Source organism: Hemiscyllium ocellatum, chromosome 20 (genome assembly GCF_020745735.1).
Source record: "Hemiscyllium ocellatum isolate sHemOce1 chromosome 20, sHemOce1.pat.X.cur, whole genome shotgun sequence".
Lineage (NCBI taxonomy): Eukaryota > Metazoa > Chordata > Chondrichthyes > Orectolobiformes > Hemiscylliidae > Hemiscyllium > Hemiscyllium ocellatum.
Window position 1 is genome coordinate 61639164 of NC_083420.1, and position 15404 is coordinate 61654567.

The 15404-nt window shown below is 41.8% G+C and overlaps 1 protein-coding gene across 1 annotated transcript in view; it reads right to left on the reverse strand.

Moving 5' to 3' along the window:
- eif3ba (eukaryotic translation initiation factor 3, subunit Ba) overlaps positions 1-15404 on the reverse strand; it is a 69003-nt gene that overhangs the window by 31057 nt on the left and 22542 nt on the right. The window contains exons 5-9 of the mRNA XM_060840926.1: positions 14190-14318; positions 8657-8814; positions 4069-4200; positions 1448-1514; positions 524-570 (exon numbers count right to left, since the gene is read on the reverse strand). Of these exons, the coding sequence (XP_060696909.1) occupies positions 524-570; positions 1448-1514; positions 4069-4200; positions 8657-8814; positions 14190-14318 (533 nt within the window). The remainder of the gene's footprint in view (positions 1-523; positions 571-1447; positions 1515-4068; positions 4201-8656; positions 8815-14189; positions 14319-15404) is intronic.

The following is a 15404-nucleotide window of genomic DNA, read 5'->3' on the forward strand; positions in this document are numbered from 1 at the left end:
AGGAGAGGGAGGGGAGACAGCTGGGGGAGGGTCGCGGCATGTGGGAAGGGAGGGGGCTGAGAGGGGAGACCGGGGGGATTGAAGTCAGAGGGGGAGCGTGTGAGGGGAGACAGAGTGGGGCATGGAGGGTAGATGAAAGAGGCGACGGAAGAAGGGGAGACAGATAGGGCGGGTGGGAGGGGAGGTGGAGTGTCGACAGAAAGGGAGGGGAAGGGAAACAGAGTGAGGTGGAGCTGGGGAGAAGGGAGGCGAGAAGCGAGACAGCGAGTGGCTGCAAGTGGGAGAGAGAAGGATGACCCTGATCTGGTGTAATACACTTGTAATAGATAGCTTGAAGAGACAGTCATGCAGGTATAAAAGCAGAATGTTCTGTTTATACATGACAAAATGGTGATGCAGGCATAACAGGCAAAAAAATTTAAAAACATAATCAACAGAAAACTCAAAGCAGTCACCTTTTAAATAAATCTAGAAGTCAACAAAATCTGGAAATTTACCATTATCATATAGGACATTCACTTACTTAATTCCACTGATCTTCAGACTTTTCTTATCCAACAGCCCCATCGACTGAGAATTTATGAAAAAGTAGCATTAGCTTTGTTGAACTCAAAAATAAAAACTTGAAAACTTCAAAACTAAAAAAATTGCATTCACTGCTCGGTCGAGTTTGATTTGTATATTGTCACATATTTCCCCTTCCCCAACTTTGACCCTAGCTTGCTTCAGCTTGTGTTCCTTGATTGCTGTGCAATCAATAATTCCTTTCTCATGAGATCAGACTTCTTCAAGTTAGACAGTGAACACTGATCCACCACAGAATTGCCAATCAGACCAGGATTGATTGTTAGAGGCCAGCTCTCCATGAGTTTACAGAGAAGTCACCATTGCCACTTTGTCATATTGAAATATTAATCCAAATTGAATTAATACAATTCTATTTTTTTCTAATTTACTAAAGTTTCCATTCGGTAATACAGCCAAAAACCAAGGTTGATAGTTATTTACAACTAATACACTTCAAATGAGATTTAAAAATAAATATTAAGCAGATGTTACTTTCCTTGTGAAAAACAAATACTGCTTACTGAAGTTCAATAATTGAGATATTTACTAAATGTATCACCAGTATATTTCATTTCCTCACAATACTGTTCAAAACAGGATGTTTTCACATTTCACTGCTGCCTGTACGTTGGCGCTTTCCCATTACATTTTTGAAATTCTAGATCTGATTGTGATCTCTCCCACTTCTTATGGGGTCTCCACATTCTTGACAATAACCGACACAAAATTGCTTACATTCAAATTCCCCATTACTACTGGCAAACAATTTCAAACAAAGAAATACAATCTATTCATTTGATGTTTAATGATTTTATTTTGCTTATGGAGCGTTCCTTTAACTTTTCATTTAAAGATTCGCCCAATTAACAGAAATACTCACAGGTGTTTCATAAATACTAAGCGTGTCTTGTGTCATTCGTGCGAAAAATTTCCCATCATGGCTCCATCTATTGAAGAACCACAATTTAAAATGACATACATATTCTCGCTATGGTTCATGCTTTCAAAAGCAGAGTCTTCAATATTAAATGTGGTCCAAGTACAAAGCAATACTTCCAGAATGCTGTACACATTTCAAAATTTACTGCAAAAACAATTCCATTGGAAATACTCTGAGTTAAGAGACCATGCAGAATTAGCAAGTAGATTGTTGGTACTGTGTGATAATAATGGGGAGAAAGAAAACAGGAGTACAGTGTAATGCAATCATGTTAAAAAGATGGTCCCACTGTGCAAGAACATTATGCAATATATGTTGAAAAACCTGGAAATGAGAAGAAATGGGTGGCACGGTGGCACAGTGGTTAGCACTGCTGTCTCCCAGGTTCAATTCCCGCCTCAGGCGACTGACTGTGTGGAGTTTGCACATTCTCCCCGTGTCTGCGTGGGTTTCCTCCGGGTGCACCGGTTTCCTCCCATGGTCCAAAGCTGTGCAGGTCAGGTGAATTGGCCATGTTAAATTGCCCGTAGCGTTAGGTAAAGGGGCAAATGGGTGGATTGCGCTTCGGTGGGTTGGTGTGGACTTGTTGGGCAGAAGGGCCTGTTTCCACACTGGAAGTAATCTAATCTAAATGGGAAGTTGCTGGAATGTTTTGTAATTGTACCTGGAGAAACTACTTCGATTTATTTTTAACTAAATTTGCAAAGAAAGGCTATGGGCTGCAAGTGGGAAATAAATCCATGATAAAAAATGTTCGGTCAGCAGGTGGTCAGTAAAGAACTGTGGATGAGAAGACAACAGAAAACACACTTTTGAGAAAAACAGTTACGGAAAAATTCTTCCTAAGTATTTAAAATTAGATAGTGTTTTCTCTCTGGCAGTGAACTTATAAAGTTCACACTTAAAACTGGCGAACAACACAATTTTTTTTATTACTTCAATTACATTTATTGTAAGAGATAGCAGGATATTAGCTGTGTTAACTAGATAACATTACCTTTAACTTCATCTTCATATAGTTAAACATCACACAATACCAGATAATAGTCCAACAGGTTTATTTGAAAGTAAAGCTTTTGAAGCACTGCTCCTTCATCAGGTAGCTAGTGGGGCAGGTACATCCGACACAGAATTTAAAAGTCAAAGATCAAAGTGTCATACAACTGATGTGATGTATTAGACTGTTAAGTCTTTAATTACTTAGAATGGGGATGCAGGTTTCGATTGATTAATATGTAAATCCCAGAATGTCTTTCAACCACAGCCCTAAGATAACTTCAGATTTTATCAGTGGATTAAAAAAAAGTGACATCTCGACTCAGACAATGCAATAAAGGTGCAAGATTATAGGCCATCTGTATCCCAACGTGAAGTCAGAACTGGTTTTATTTCCAAAGTAGGAATTTATAAAATGTCACATTGCCTATGGACTGTGTGCTTTTTCAACAAAATATAACACATCTGCAAATGCAAATTCATCCCATAGACTTACGTGTGCATGATAGAAAGAGAGAGAGAGAGAGAGAGAGAGAGAGAGAGAGAAAAAAAGAGAGAGACAGAGAGAGAGAGACAGAGAGAGAAAGAGAGAGAGAGAGAGAAAAAGAGAGAGAGAGACAGAGAGAGAAAGAGAGAGAGAGAGAGAGAGAAAAAGAGAGAGAGAGGGAAAAAGAGAGAGAGAGAGAGAAAAAGAGAGAGAAAAAGAAAGAAAGAGAGAAAAAAAGAGAGAGAGGGAGAGGAAAAGAGAGAGAGAGAAAGAGAGAGAGAGAGAAAGAAAGAAAGAAAGAAAGAAAGAGAGAAAAAAAGAGAGGGGGGAGAGGAAAAGAGAGAGAGAGAGAGAGAGAGAGAATGAGTGAGCTGGAGTGCAGATAGAAGGCACTAATTGGAGTTTCAATTGCGCACAAATGACAAAAAGAAACACTTCCAGAAATGATGGAGTGATTGAGTCAGGGACTGTTTGTGTTATTTCACACTGTAGGTAAAATAAAGACAGAAACAAAATTAGTTTTCGTATCATCCTTTAACAATTGGCTTTTCAAATTAGAATACAGGGACTAAGCTGTTGAGGAAAGTCAAATTCCAGAGGAATCATCTTCTACGAATATCCAAAAGGTGTAGATAAATATTAGTTAAGATTAGATTACATTACCTACAGTGTGGAAACAGGCCCTTCGGCCCAACGAGTCCACACCGACCCGCCGAAGCGCAACCCACCCAGACCCACTCCCCTGCATTTACCCCTTCTACTAACATTATGGGCAATTTACCTCACCTGCACATTTTTGGACTATGGAAGGAAACTGGAGCACCCGGAGGAAACCCACGCAGACACAGGGAGAATGTGCAAACTCCACACAGCCAGTCGCCTGAGGCGGGACTTGAATGCTGTGAGGCAGCAGTGCTAACCATTGTGCCCATGTAACATGGCAAGCATGTGACAGAAAGTCTTAATAGAAAGCCATACGGATTTTGTAGTAAACATTGCGAACATGCACAGTTACATTCTTCAATATTCAATGGATCACTTTAAATCACTGTACAACAATTCTTCAGACCACACTCACTTGAATATTGGCCAATGAGCAGAACTCTCACAATGGAATCCTCGCTTCTTCTGGCCTGTTAACACATCCCAAATGATAATGGCTTGAGGATCATCTTTTGTATCCATTAAAGGGCTAAATGACACCATATATCTATAAAGTAATAATATTACAAATTTGATTGCATTCACATACAGTTTTCATCATATCTATGACAGTTGTTTTCACAACACACAAGAACACAAGAAATTGGAGCAAAAGTGAGTCATTCCAGCCACTGAACCCTACCCTGCCAATCTAAGATCATGGCTTTCTGTGCCAGACCTCAACACCTCTTTGATATCAGCTCCTTATAGGCTTCAACTCAAAAATCTACTTACCTTCTCTTAAAATACTTTGTCATACTTTTAAATACTTTAAACTTACCCCAAATCTTGCACAATTCAATAAAAACATCCTTCTTTGTTCCAAATGCTAATGAATAAAGGCCTAACCTTGTTTAGCTGTTCTTGATAAATGTTAAAACCTTCACTGATTTTCCATTATTTTTATTTTGGTTTGAAGATGTTAACAGAGATGTTAAAAACCAAAAAGAAATTGCGGCCCATCTGAGAAGCCAGGACTGAAAGTTAATTATAGGTTCATTCTTGATCAAAAGATTCATGAATCTCAGGGGTGAGTTTTTGGGTATGAGAATGGATCTGGGTGGATTATTCTTTGGAAGGTCAGTATGGACTTGTTGGGCCAAATGAGCTGTTTCCATACTGTAGGGAATCTAATCTAATCTGGCCAGATTTATTTTATGTGTTTCTTAACTGTGTTTGTTGTCTGTCTTTTGTGTGAATGGGTTGAAAACAAATGTTAAAGCATCATAATTCCATGGATACGTATGTTTAATTTTGCTCTGCTAAAGTTACTGTATCATTAACAATTGCTAAGTTTTTGTTTAAGCTACAAACAGGTGTCGAGAATTGATTATTCATAGTCTGGGATTGGTCATAGAGACATAAAGCATGGAAACAGACCCTTCAGTCAAACTCATCCACACGACAAGATATCTTCAACTAATCTAGTCCTATTTGCCCATATCACTCTAATCCCTTCCTATTCATATACCCATCCAGATGGGAGTTCATTCCATACATGTAACACCCTCTGCGTGAAAAAGTTGGCCCTTAGGTATCTTTTAAATCTTCCCTCTCTCACCCTGAACTGATGCCCTCTGATTCTGGGCTCCCCCTCACCTCAGGAAAAAGACCTCGTCTATTTATCCTATTCATGCCCCTTGTGATTTTATATACATCTATAAAGTCATCCCTCAGCCTCAAATAATCCTCGGAAAATAGCCCCAGCCTATTCAGCCTCTCCCTATAGCTCAAATCCTCCAACCCTGGCAACATTCGTGTAAATCCTTTCTAACCACCACCTCCAAACGGACCCCACCACCAGGGATATATTTCCCTCCCCATCCCTATCAGCGTTCCGAAAAGACCACTCCCTCCGTGACTCCCTCGTCAGGCCCACACACCCCCACCAACCCAACCTCCCAGCACCTTCCTCTGCAACCGCAACAAATGCAAAACTTGCGCCCACACCTCCCTCTTTATTTGCCTCCAAGGGATCCTTCCATATCCACCACAAATTCACCTGCACCTCCACACGCACCATTTACTGCACCCGATGTGGCCTCCTCTATACTGGGGAGACAGGCCGCCTAGTTGCAGAACGTTTCAGAGGACACCTCTGAGACACCCGACCAACCCATGGCTCGACACTTCAACTCCCCCTCCCACTCCACCAAGGACATGCAGGTCCTTGGACTCCTCCATCGTCAGAGCATGGCAACAACCATGAAGGAAAAGCGCCTCATCTTCCGCCTAGGAACCCTCCAACCACAAAGGGCGAACTCAGACTTCTCCAGTTTCCTCATTTCCACACCCCCCCCCACCCCCCACCCCTTATCTGAGCTCCAACCCTTGAACTCAGCACCACCTTCCTAACTTGCAATCTTCTTCCTGACCTCTCCTCCCCCACCCCCACTCCGGCCTATCACCCTCCTTCCGCCTATCACATTTCTAACGCCCCTTCCCCAAGTCCCTCCTCCCTACCTTTTATCTTTGCTTGCTTGGCACACTCTCCTCATTCCTGAAGGGCTCAAGCCCGAAACGTCGATTCTCCTGCTTCTTGGATGTTGCCTGACCTGCTGCGCTTTTCCAGCAACACATTTTCAGCTCTGATCTCCAGCATCTGCAGTCCTCACTTTCTCCATAAGGGAAAGCATACCAAACTCCTCCTTCACTATCCTAGCTACCTGCAACTCCACTTTCAAGGAGCTATGATCCTGCACTTCAAGGTCTCTTTGTTCAGCAACACTCCCCAGGACCTTGCCACAGAGTATAAGTCCTGCTAAGATTTGCCTTTCCAAAATGCAGTACCTAAATTAAACTCCATCTGCCAACTGCCCATCTAATCAAGATCCCACTGTACTCAGAGGTAACCTTCTTTGCTGTCCACTACACCTCCAATTTTGGGTCATTCAAAAAGTTTGGTTAGGAACCACTGCAGTCAATTCTGAACCACTGCAATGGTTAGTACTGCTGCCTCACAGCACCAGGGAACCAGGTTCAGTTCCAGCCTTGGGTAACTGTCTGTATGAAATATGCACATTCTGCCCATGTCTGCGTGGATTTCCTCCAGGTGCACCATATTGTTAGGTGCATTAGTCAAAGGGACACGGGTCTGGGTGGGTTACTCTTCGGAGGGTCGGTATGGACTGGTTGGGCCGAAGGGCCTGACACACTGTACAGAATCTAATCTAATCTTTGAAGGTTTTAATTGTATTGTGTTGCAAATAGAATTAGAAAGGCTGATTTGGTTCAGCTATTAGTCTCCATTATCATAACATAAGCAAACTCTTTCCATTCCAGAAATCAGCCTACTGATTTGATTCCAATGCAAATATTGCACATGTGAAGCAAAACTAAAGCAGTACCCTAAGTGCAGCCTTAGCAACACCCTGTACTGAAGTAACAAGCCTTCCCGCTTTTAATCTCCAGTCCCCCAGCAATAAAGACCAACATTCAATTTGTCTGATTTACTTGTGGTATTTGCATGCTAATTATTTTTCCTGGATCAGACTACTGCATATTTTAGGGGATTCTCTTGATTTAAATTATAGTCTGCCTGTTGATTCTTTCTACCAAAGTGCAAGAGCTCACACTTTGCTGCATTTAACTCCATCTGCTGCTAGTTTTTGTCTCACTTAATTTTTGATGATTGGTAGGGTGAGTAGTCAAGGTCTTTTTCCCAGGATGGGGGAGTCCAAAACACGAGGGTATAGGTTAAAGGTTAAAGGTGAGAGGGGAAGATTCAAAAGAGACCTGAGCAGCCTACTCTTTCATATAATTAGTAGTGCATGTATGGAACTAGGTGCCAGACGTGCTGAAGGTGGGTATAATTACAACATATAACAGCCATCTGGCTAGGTACAAGAATAGTGCAAGTTGTAGTTGCTCCTCCCAGCTAAATATCTTTTCCAGCATGTAATATATGGGGCTAGCATATTTGCTATTGCAGGCACTGTAGAAGTTAGTATCAGATGAAGCTGGTTTCAGGCTCATGCTGGATTGAGGCTAGCCAAACCCAGATTATGCAGATAAATGATAAATTTCATCCCCATTTGAGCTGGATTTTAAATACATTTCCAAATGATAACAAATCAGTTAAGGATATCTGATTAGCACAGACAAGTTGGATACAACTGTGCTGTATTAACTCTATGACTCTGTTAGTAACAGGCAGATCATCCTTCTTATTGAATCCTCCTTTTTGACTGGAATACATTTTGCTGAGCAATATGAAACATCTGCTTAAAATGTCTGCCACTGCTCATCTATGGACTTAACCAATCATTATAGACAACCTTCTTCAAATCTCCATAATTCAGCAAACCGGTTTGAGATCACCGTTCCTCTCCCTCAAACAGATTTTGAAATTCTGATGTATAAATAGGAAATGTATTTGAAATTCAGCTCAAATAGGGATGAAATTTGCCATCCATTGATTCTGCATGATCTGGGTTTGGGTAGTCTCAATTCAGCATGAGAATGAAACCAGCCTCAACTGAAACTAACTTCTATAATGCCTGCAATGGCAAACATACTAGCTCCAAATATTAGATGCTGGGAAAAGATATTTAGTTGGGAGGAGCAACTACAAATTGCACTAGACATTACAAAGCCTATTTAAAAAGTGATAAAAAAGTGTGTGTACACTTTGCTTATCATAAAATCACAAAGTATTTTCTTTGTTTTAACATACTGTGCATATAAAGTGTGTAGACTTCAGGCATCAGGAAAGTGAAACAGAATTATGTTTAAGGATTATAGATTGAATAGTCTACTACAAACTACTTGAGTAGATGGTCGAAAATATTTCAACGTTTATGACTGCAGGAAAACCAAAATACTTACATTTTGGTTACAAATGCAGAGTTAAGAATGTGAAAATATATATGGGAAATTATTAAAGAAATTTTGAAATATTAAAGAAATTAGTATTGGTATATCTGTACTGGTGTTAGTATACCTGTATTAAAGAAATTAGATACCTTTCACATGGTGAGAAATCGATTAGCTGGACACCTTGGTGACTGAAACGCTGAATCTGTTTGAATTTCTCTCCACCCCAAAGAGCAATACCACGCTGATGGAATGTTGCTAAGTAAGTGCCTTTGGGCGACCACCGAACATATGTTTCTGTCCAACGCTGTTAACAAAAAGAATAAAACACAGTGAGAATCTAAACAGTTTGAGCAATGTTGGACCTGGCACAGTAAACAACCAACAGGAATGACACATTTCCCACAGTTAAAGAGCAAGCATAGCAAACATTACTGCCTCAAAAAGATCAATATTTGCAAAGACTGAGTCATGTAACATTACTCGATTTCTTCATGGAGTTTTCATAGAATCCCTACAGTGTGGAAGCAAGCTATTTGGTCCACCAAGTCCAGTGACCTTCCAAAGAGCATCCCACATGGATGCACCCCATGCCTGTAACCCTGCATTTTGTGTTGCTAATCCACATAGCCTAGGCATCCCTGGACACACTGGGGCAATTTAGCACAGCCAATCCACATAACCCACATATCTTTGGACTGTGGGAGGAAACCAGATTACCCAGAGTAAACCTACACAGACATTATTTATTGTTGCACCATGAAGTTCTTTTTCTTTAGATTAGATTCCCTACAATGTGGAAGCAGGCCCTTCGGCCCAACCAGTCCACACCGACCCTCCAAAGGGAAACCCACTCAGACTCATGTCCCTCTGACTAATGCACCTAACACTATGGGCAATTTAGCATGGCCAATTCATCTGGTCTGTACATCTTGGTTGATTTCCCTACATTTAACTCTGATTAATGCACCTAACATTGTGGGTACTTTAGTATAGCCAATTTACATGACCTGTACATCTTTGGACTATGGGAGGAAACCAGAGCAGCCGGAAGAAACCTCCGCAGACACAGGGAGAACACACAAACGCCACATGGAGAGTCACCAGAGGCTGGAATTGAACCTGGGATTCTGGTGCTGTGAGGCTGCAGTGCTAATCACTGAGTCACCGTGCTGCCCTAAGTTCTGATTAAGGCCAGCAACAAATCTTTTAACATCATGAATCAAAGAACAGTGGATACATGAGTTAAACACTGATTAGTCTTGGAATCATTTAGTCATTAACAGTAAGCCATGGAGCATTAGAAACAAATGTATGAATGATTTCTGTTGACAGGGGGTGCAAGTGAGCCCAACAGTTCTCTTTTATTCTATTTGGATATTAGCTGCCCCCAAAATACCAACCATATTAGAAATTATTCAAACACACAACAAAATAAAAAAAAGAGGAAAATCAGTTAACATTTTGCCAAAATGCAGTTAAACCAAAGGACTGTAGTCCGCCTAACTTATATTATACTTTTATAGTGGCATGTTATTATGTGTAAAGGATCTGTTTATGAACCAGGAAAAAAAAATTCCTTAGAAACAATCTATAGCAGACAAGTATGAGGAGAGAAAAATTAGTACTGTAGCTCAGGTGGTTAGCACTGCTGCTACCAGGGTCCCGGATTCAATTCCGTCCTCAAGTGACTGGAAGTTGACACATTCTCCCAGTGCCTGCAAAGCTTTCCACAATCCAAAGATGTACAAGTTAGGTTGCTCGGCCATGCTAAATTGGGATGCCTAGGCTTACGTGGATTTGCCACACAAAATGGAAGGTTTCAGGCATGGGGCGGGGGGGGTGCATCTGGTTGGGATGCTCTTTGGAAGGTCACTGTGGACTTGATGGCCAAATGGTCTGCTTCTACACTGTTGAGATTCTATGATTCTAATAGTGTGTGTTTTGGGAATCATAACTGTCCTTATCATATGCTATTCTCAAAATATTTTAACTCTGTATCCTGAGATATTACTTTCTGAAAAGATTTACTCCGGTTGCATTTGAATGAACCAATGCCATTTCCACTGAGGGATCCAGTATAAAGTGTACTCCATTTAAAATTACTTTTCCTAGTATAGCAAAAGGATAGTCATTTTAAAATCGTTGGGGCAAATTTCTCACACTGAAGTCTCCTTTTCATTTTCAGCTATCTTGCTCAGGTTATTTTGCGACTGTGAATAGCCTACTTCACAATACTGAATCAATGTTTAGGAGAAGATTTGTAGCTCGGGTGCTCATTGTTGTAGTTCTGTTCGCCGAGCTGGGAGTTTGTGTTGCAAACGTTTCGACCCCTTTCTAGGTGACATCCTCAGTGCTTGGGAGCCTCCTGTGAAGCGCTTCTGTGGTGTTTCCTCTGGCATTTATAGTGGCTTGTCCCTCCGCTTCCAGTTGTCAGTTCTTGCTGTCCACTGCAGTGGCCAGTATATCGGGTCCAGGTCGATGTGTTTGATGATATATTCTGTGGATGAGGGCCATGCCTCTAGGAATTCCCTGGCTGTTCTCTGTTTGGCTTGTCCTATAATAGCAGTGTTGTCCCAGTCGAATTCATGTTGCTTATCATCTGCGTGTGTGGCTACTAATGATAGCTGGTCGCGTCGTTTCGTGGCTAGTTGGTGTTCATGGATGCGAATAGTTAGCTGTCTTCCTGTTTGTCCTATGTAGTGTTTTGTGCAGTCCTTGCATGGGATTTTGTATACGACATTGGTTTTGCTCATTCTGGGTATTGGGTCCTTCATTTTGGTCAGTTGTTGCCTGAGAGTGGCTGTTGGTTTGTGTGCTGTTATGAGTCCTAGTGGTCGCAGCAGTCTGGCTGTCAGTTCAGAAATGCTCCTGATGTATGGTAGTGTGGCTAGTCCTTTGGGTTGCAGCATGTCCTCATTCTGTTGTCTTTCCCTTAGGCATCTGTTGATGAAATTGCGCGGGCATCCGTTTTTGCAGAAGCAGTAATGCAAAGGTTAGAACAAACAGTCTTACCGCAAATACAACCCAAACTCTGGGTCAGATACGTGGATGATACCTTTGTAATCATTAAAAACACAGAAATAGAGAACACACACCGGATCATCAATGCCACACTCACAGGAATCCGATTCACGAGAGAGGAAGAAAAGGACAACCAGATCCCATTCCTAGACGTGATAGTACAGAGAACACCGAACGGAGAATTCAGCACAAAGGTATACAGGAAAGCCACACACACAGACCAAATCCTGAACTATGAAAGCAACCACCCCAACACACACAAACGAAGTTGCATCAGGACATTATTCAAAAGGGCCACAACACACTGCAGTACATCAGAACTGCAAAAAGAGGAAGAAGAACACCTATACAAGATATTCACCAAAAACGGATATCCGCGCAATTTCATCAACAGATGCCTAAGGGAAAGACAACGGAACGAGGACATGCCGCAACCCAAAGGACTAGCCACACTACCATACATCAGGAGCATTTCTGAACTGACAGCCAGACTGCTGCGACCACTAGGACTCATAACAGCATACAAACCAACAGCCACTCTCAGGCAACAACTGACCAGAACGAAGGACCCAATACCCAGAATGAGCAAAACCAATGTCGTATACAAACTCCCATGCAAGGACTGCACAAAACACTACATAGGACAAACAGGAAGACAACTAACGATTCGCACCCATGAACACCAACTAGCCACGAAATGACACGACCAGCTATCCTTAGTAGCCACACACGCAGATGACAAGCAACATGAATTCGACTGGGACAACACTACTATTATAGGACAAGCCAAACAGAGAACAGCCAGGGAATTCCTAGAGGCATGGCACTCATCCACAGATTCTATCAACAAACACATCGACCTGGACGTGATATACCGGCCACTGCAGCGGACAGCAAGAACTGACAACCGGAAGCGGCAGGGACAAGCCACTATAAATGCCGGAGGAAACACCACAGAAGCGCTTCACAGGAGGCTCCCAAGCACTGAGGATGTCACCTAGAAAGGGGACAAAACGTTTGCAACACAAACTCCCAGCTCGGTGAACAGAACCACAACATAGAATGTGTGAAATTGATTCAAGGACAAGCTAAAAGACAGTAATTGTAACTGGCTTACCCCATCCCAACCCAAATGGTCAATTCAACTATGATTAGACAACTTAGTGCAAATTCAAAATCAAACCTGGGACCTTTAGTCTTGCCACATATTGCTTTGAGCGAAAAACTAAGGATGAACTTTTTAAACAACTAATCCATTTTACTAAGATTGCAGAAATGCAGCAGTATCACCATGCAAAGACACTAGAGTACAAAAATAAGGCAATCAGGTTTCGGTGGGACCACACTTAGGGTAGAGGATAGAGTTGATCTCCATGCCCAAGGAACGATATACCTGCTTTGGAAGTGTGCAGCAAAGGTTTGTTGAATTGGTTCCTAGGTTGATTTGGTAGTCCTGACTAGAAGCTGAAGAAATTAAACACTCCAAAATTTTAAACATTAAAAAAAGTTTTTAAAATTGAAAACCAAAAACAAAATTTTATAAAAACAAATCAATTAATAAACAGAAGAAAAAGCTGGAAGAGTCTAATGACGACCAGGAATCAATTGTCAAAAAATCCATTGGGTTCACTAATGTCCTGTAGGGAAGGAAACTGTCATCCCTACTTGGTCTGGACTCTATAGGACTCCAGGTCCAAAGCAAGGTGACGATTGGTAGCAGTTTAACCTGAGGGTCACCATTCCTCACTCAGGGAAGGGAAGAGGTGGAGAAGAAGAAGCCTTTATGATAAGCTCAGCCAGAGCAGGAATCCAACCCATACTATTGGCTAGTCAATTGAGTCAAACTCATTGCTCACCAATCATCCAACCAACTGAGCTAAATACCCTGCACCTAAACAGCATCTCACAGGCCAATGGTCCTGAAATTTGGCATAGATGGGATTCAAATCCAGGCTTCCAGAGACATTGAAGCTTAAATCCAGTGCCTTCGACAACTTGCCACACTACTGACTAGGGTACGAGAGAGTAGGGGCATAGGCTTAGGAGGAGGGTGAGGCAATAATTTAGGATTAACCAAGGATTATGAAACTTTGGAATTCTCTTGGGGTGGGGGGGTAGTAGATAACTAAGATAAATAAATTTGGGTCTCTCAAAGGAATCCATCAATGAGAAAGGGGGCAGCATGGTGGCTCATTGATTAGCACTGCTGCCTCACAGGACCAGAGTCCCAGGTTCGATTCCCACTTTGGGCAACTGTCTGTCAAGTTTGCACATTCTCACCATGTCTGCGTGGGTTTCCTCCGGGTGCTCTGGTTTCCTCCCATAGTCCAAACATGTACAGGTCAGGTAAATTGGCCATACAAAAGTGCCCACAGTGTTAGGTGCATTAATCACAGATAAATGTAGGGAAATCATATAGGTGGGTTACTCTCCGAAAGGTCAATGTGGTCTTGTTGGACTGTAGGGATCTAAAAAAAGTGGAGTTAAAGCCCAAGATGAGTCTTGAGCATTCTGAATGGTAGAGTAGTTTTGATTTGCTGAATGTTCCACTCTTGATCCCCTTAGTTAGTTTTTAGTATGTGTTTGAGCTTTTATTGCTCTGAAGACTTTTCTCAGTTAAGAGATTTGCATGAAGTGTTAAATATACAGAGTACTTACTGCCCGTTCTTCAATGACAACTGGTTCCTTTATGTCATTCCACAAAATAGCTGTTCTATCTCCAGATTCATAGATAATGCTGCACTGATCTCGACAGTCTGGGTCCTCCAACCAGTATCGGAGATTCCCCTACATCAGACATAAAAGTTTTATGACTTTGGCAATAATTTATTATTTAGACAAGAAGTTAGTTTTGAATTAGTGTTTAAAAAGTAAATATTTCCTTTTCTGCAGGCCCTACGGCTTATAGCAGGCACTTCGAGACCTGTCAAAAAAAATGCCTTCATGTATAGCGGTCAGTGTTAACAAACATGCTTTAAACAGAAGGAGATATCATTTTTCACCTGATGAGTGTACTGAATAAGAGGCCATGATTTGATCCATGCAGGTCGGAAAAAGGAAGAGGCAACTGGAGATCTGAGCAGGGTTGAACTATCAACTGGCACTTCAAGTGCCATTAGCCTGAAATAATTGATGTTTTTAATATGGCTTATTTAGTCAAGTAACTGACATCTAGTGTATTTACTCAAATTCAGATGCTGTCTACATAAACATTGGCTTATCAATCTGTTTTAACAGATAAAGTGATTAGCATCCATTTATTAACATGGACTTGGATCTATTTAGTTTGATTTGAATTCAAATATCAAATTACAGATACATAGCATGTCTAACGGTAAAGGGCCAGCAAGTTGAATGCTGAGAGATAGAAATGCATATTCACACAAAACTAATGCAGGTAACAGAGTCATAGAGATGTACAGCATGGAAACAGATCCTTCGGTCCAACTGGTCCATGCCGACCAGATATTCCAACCCAATCTAGTCCCACCTGCCAGCACCTGGCCTATATCCCTCCAAACCCTTTCTATTCATATATCCATCCAAATGCCTCTTAAATGTTGCAATTGTACCAGCCTCCACCACATCCTTAGATTAGATTACTTACAGTGTGGAAACAGGCCCTTCGGCCCTACAACTCCACACCGACCCGCCGAGGCGAAACTCACCCATACCCCTACATTTGTCCCTTACCTCACACTACGGGCAATTTAGCGTGGCCAATTCACCTGACCTGCACATCTTTGGACTGTGGGAGGAAACCGGAGCACTCAGAGGAAACCCACGCAGACATGGGGAGAACGTGCAAACTCCACACAGTCAGTCGCCTGAGGCGGGATTTGAACCCGGGTCTCTGGTGCTGTGAGGCATCAG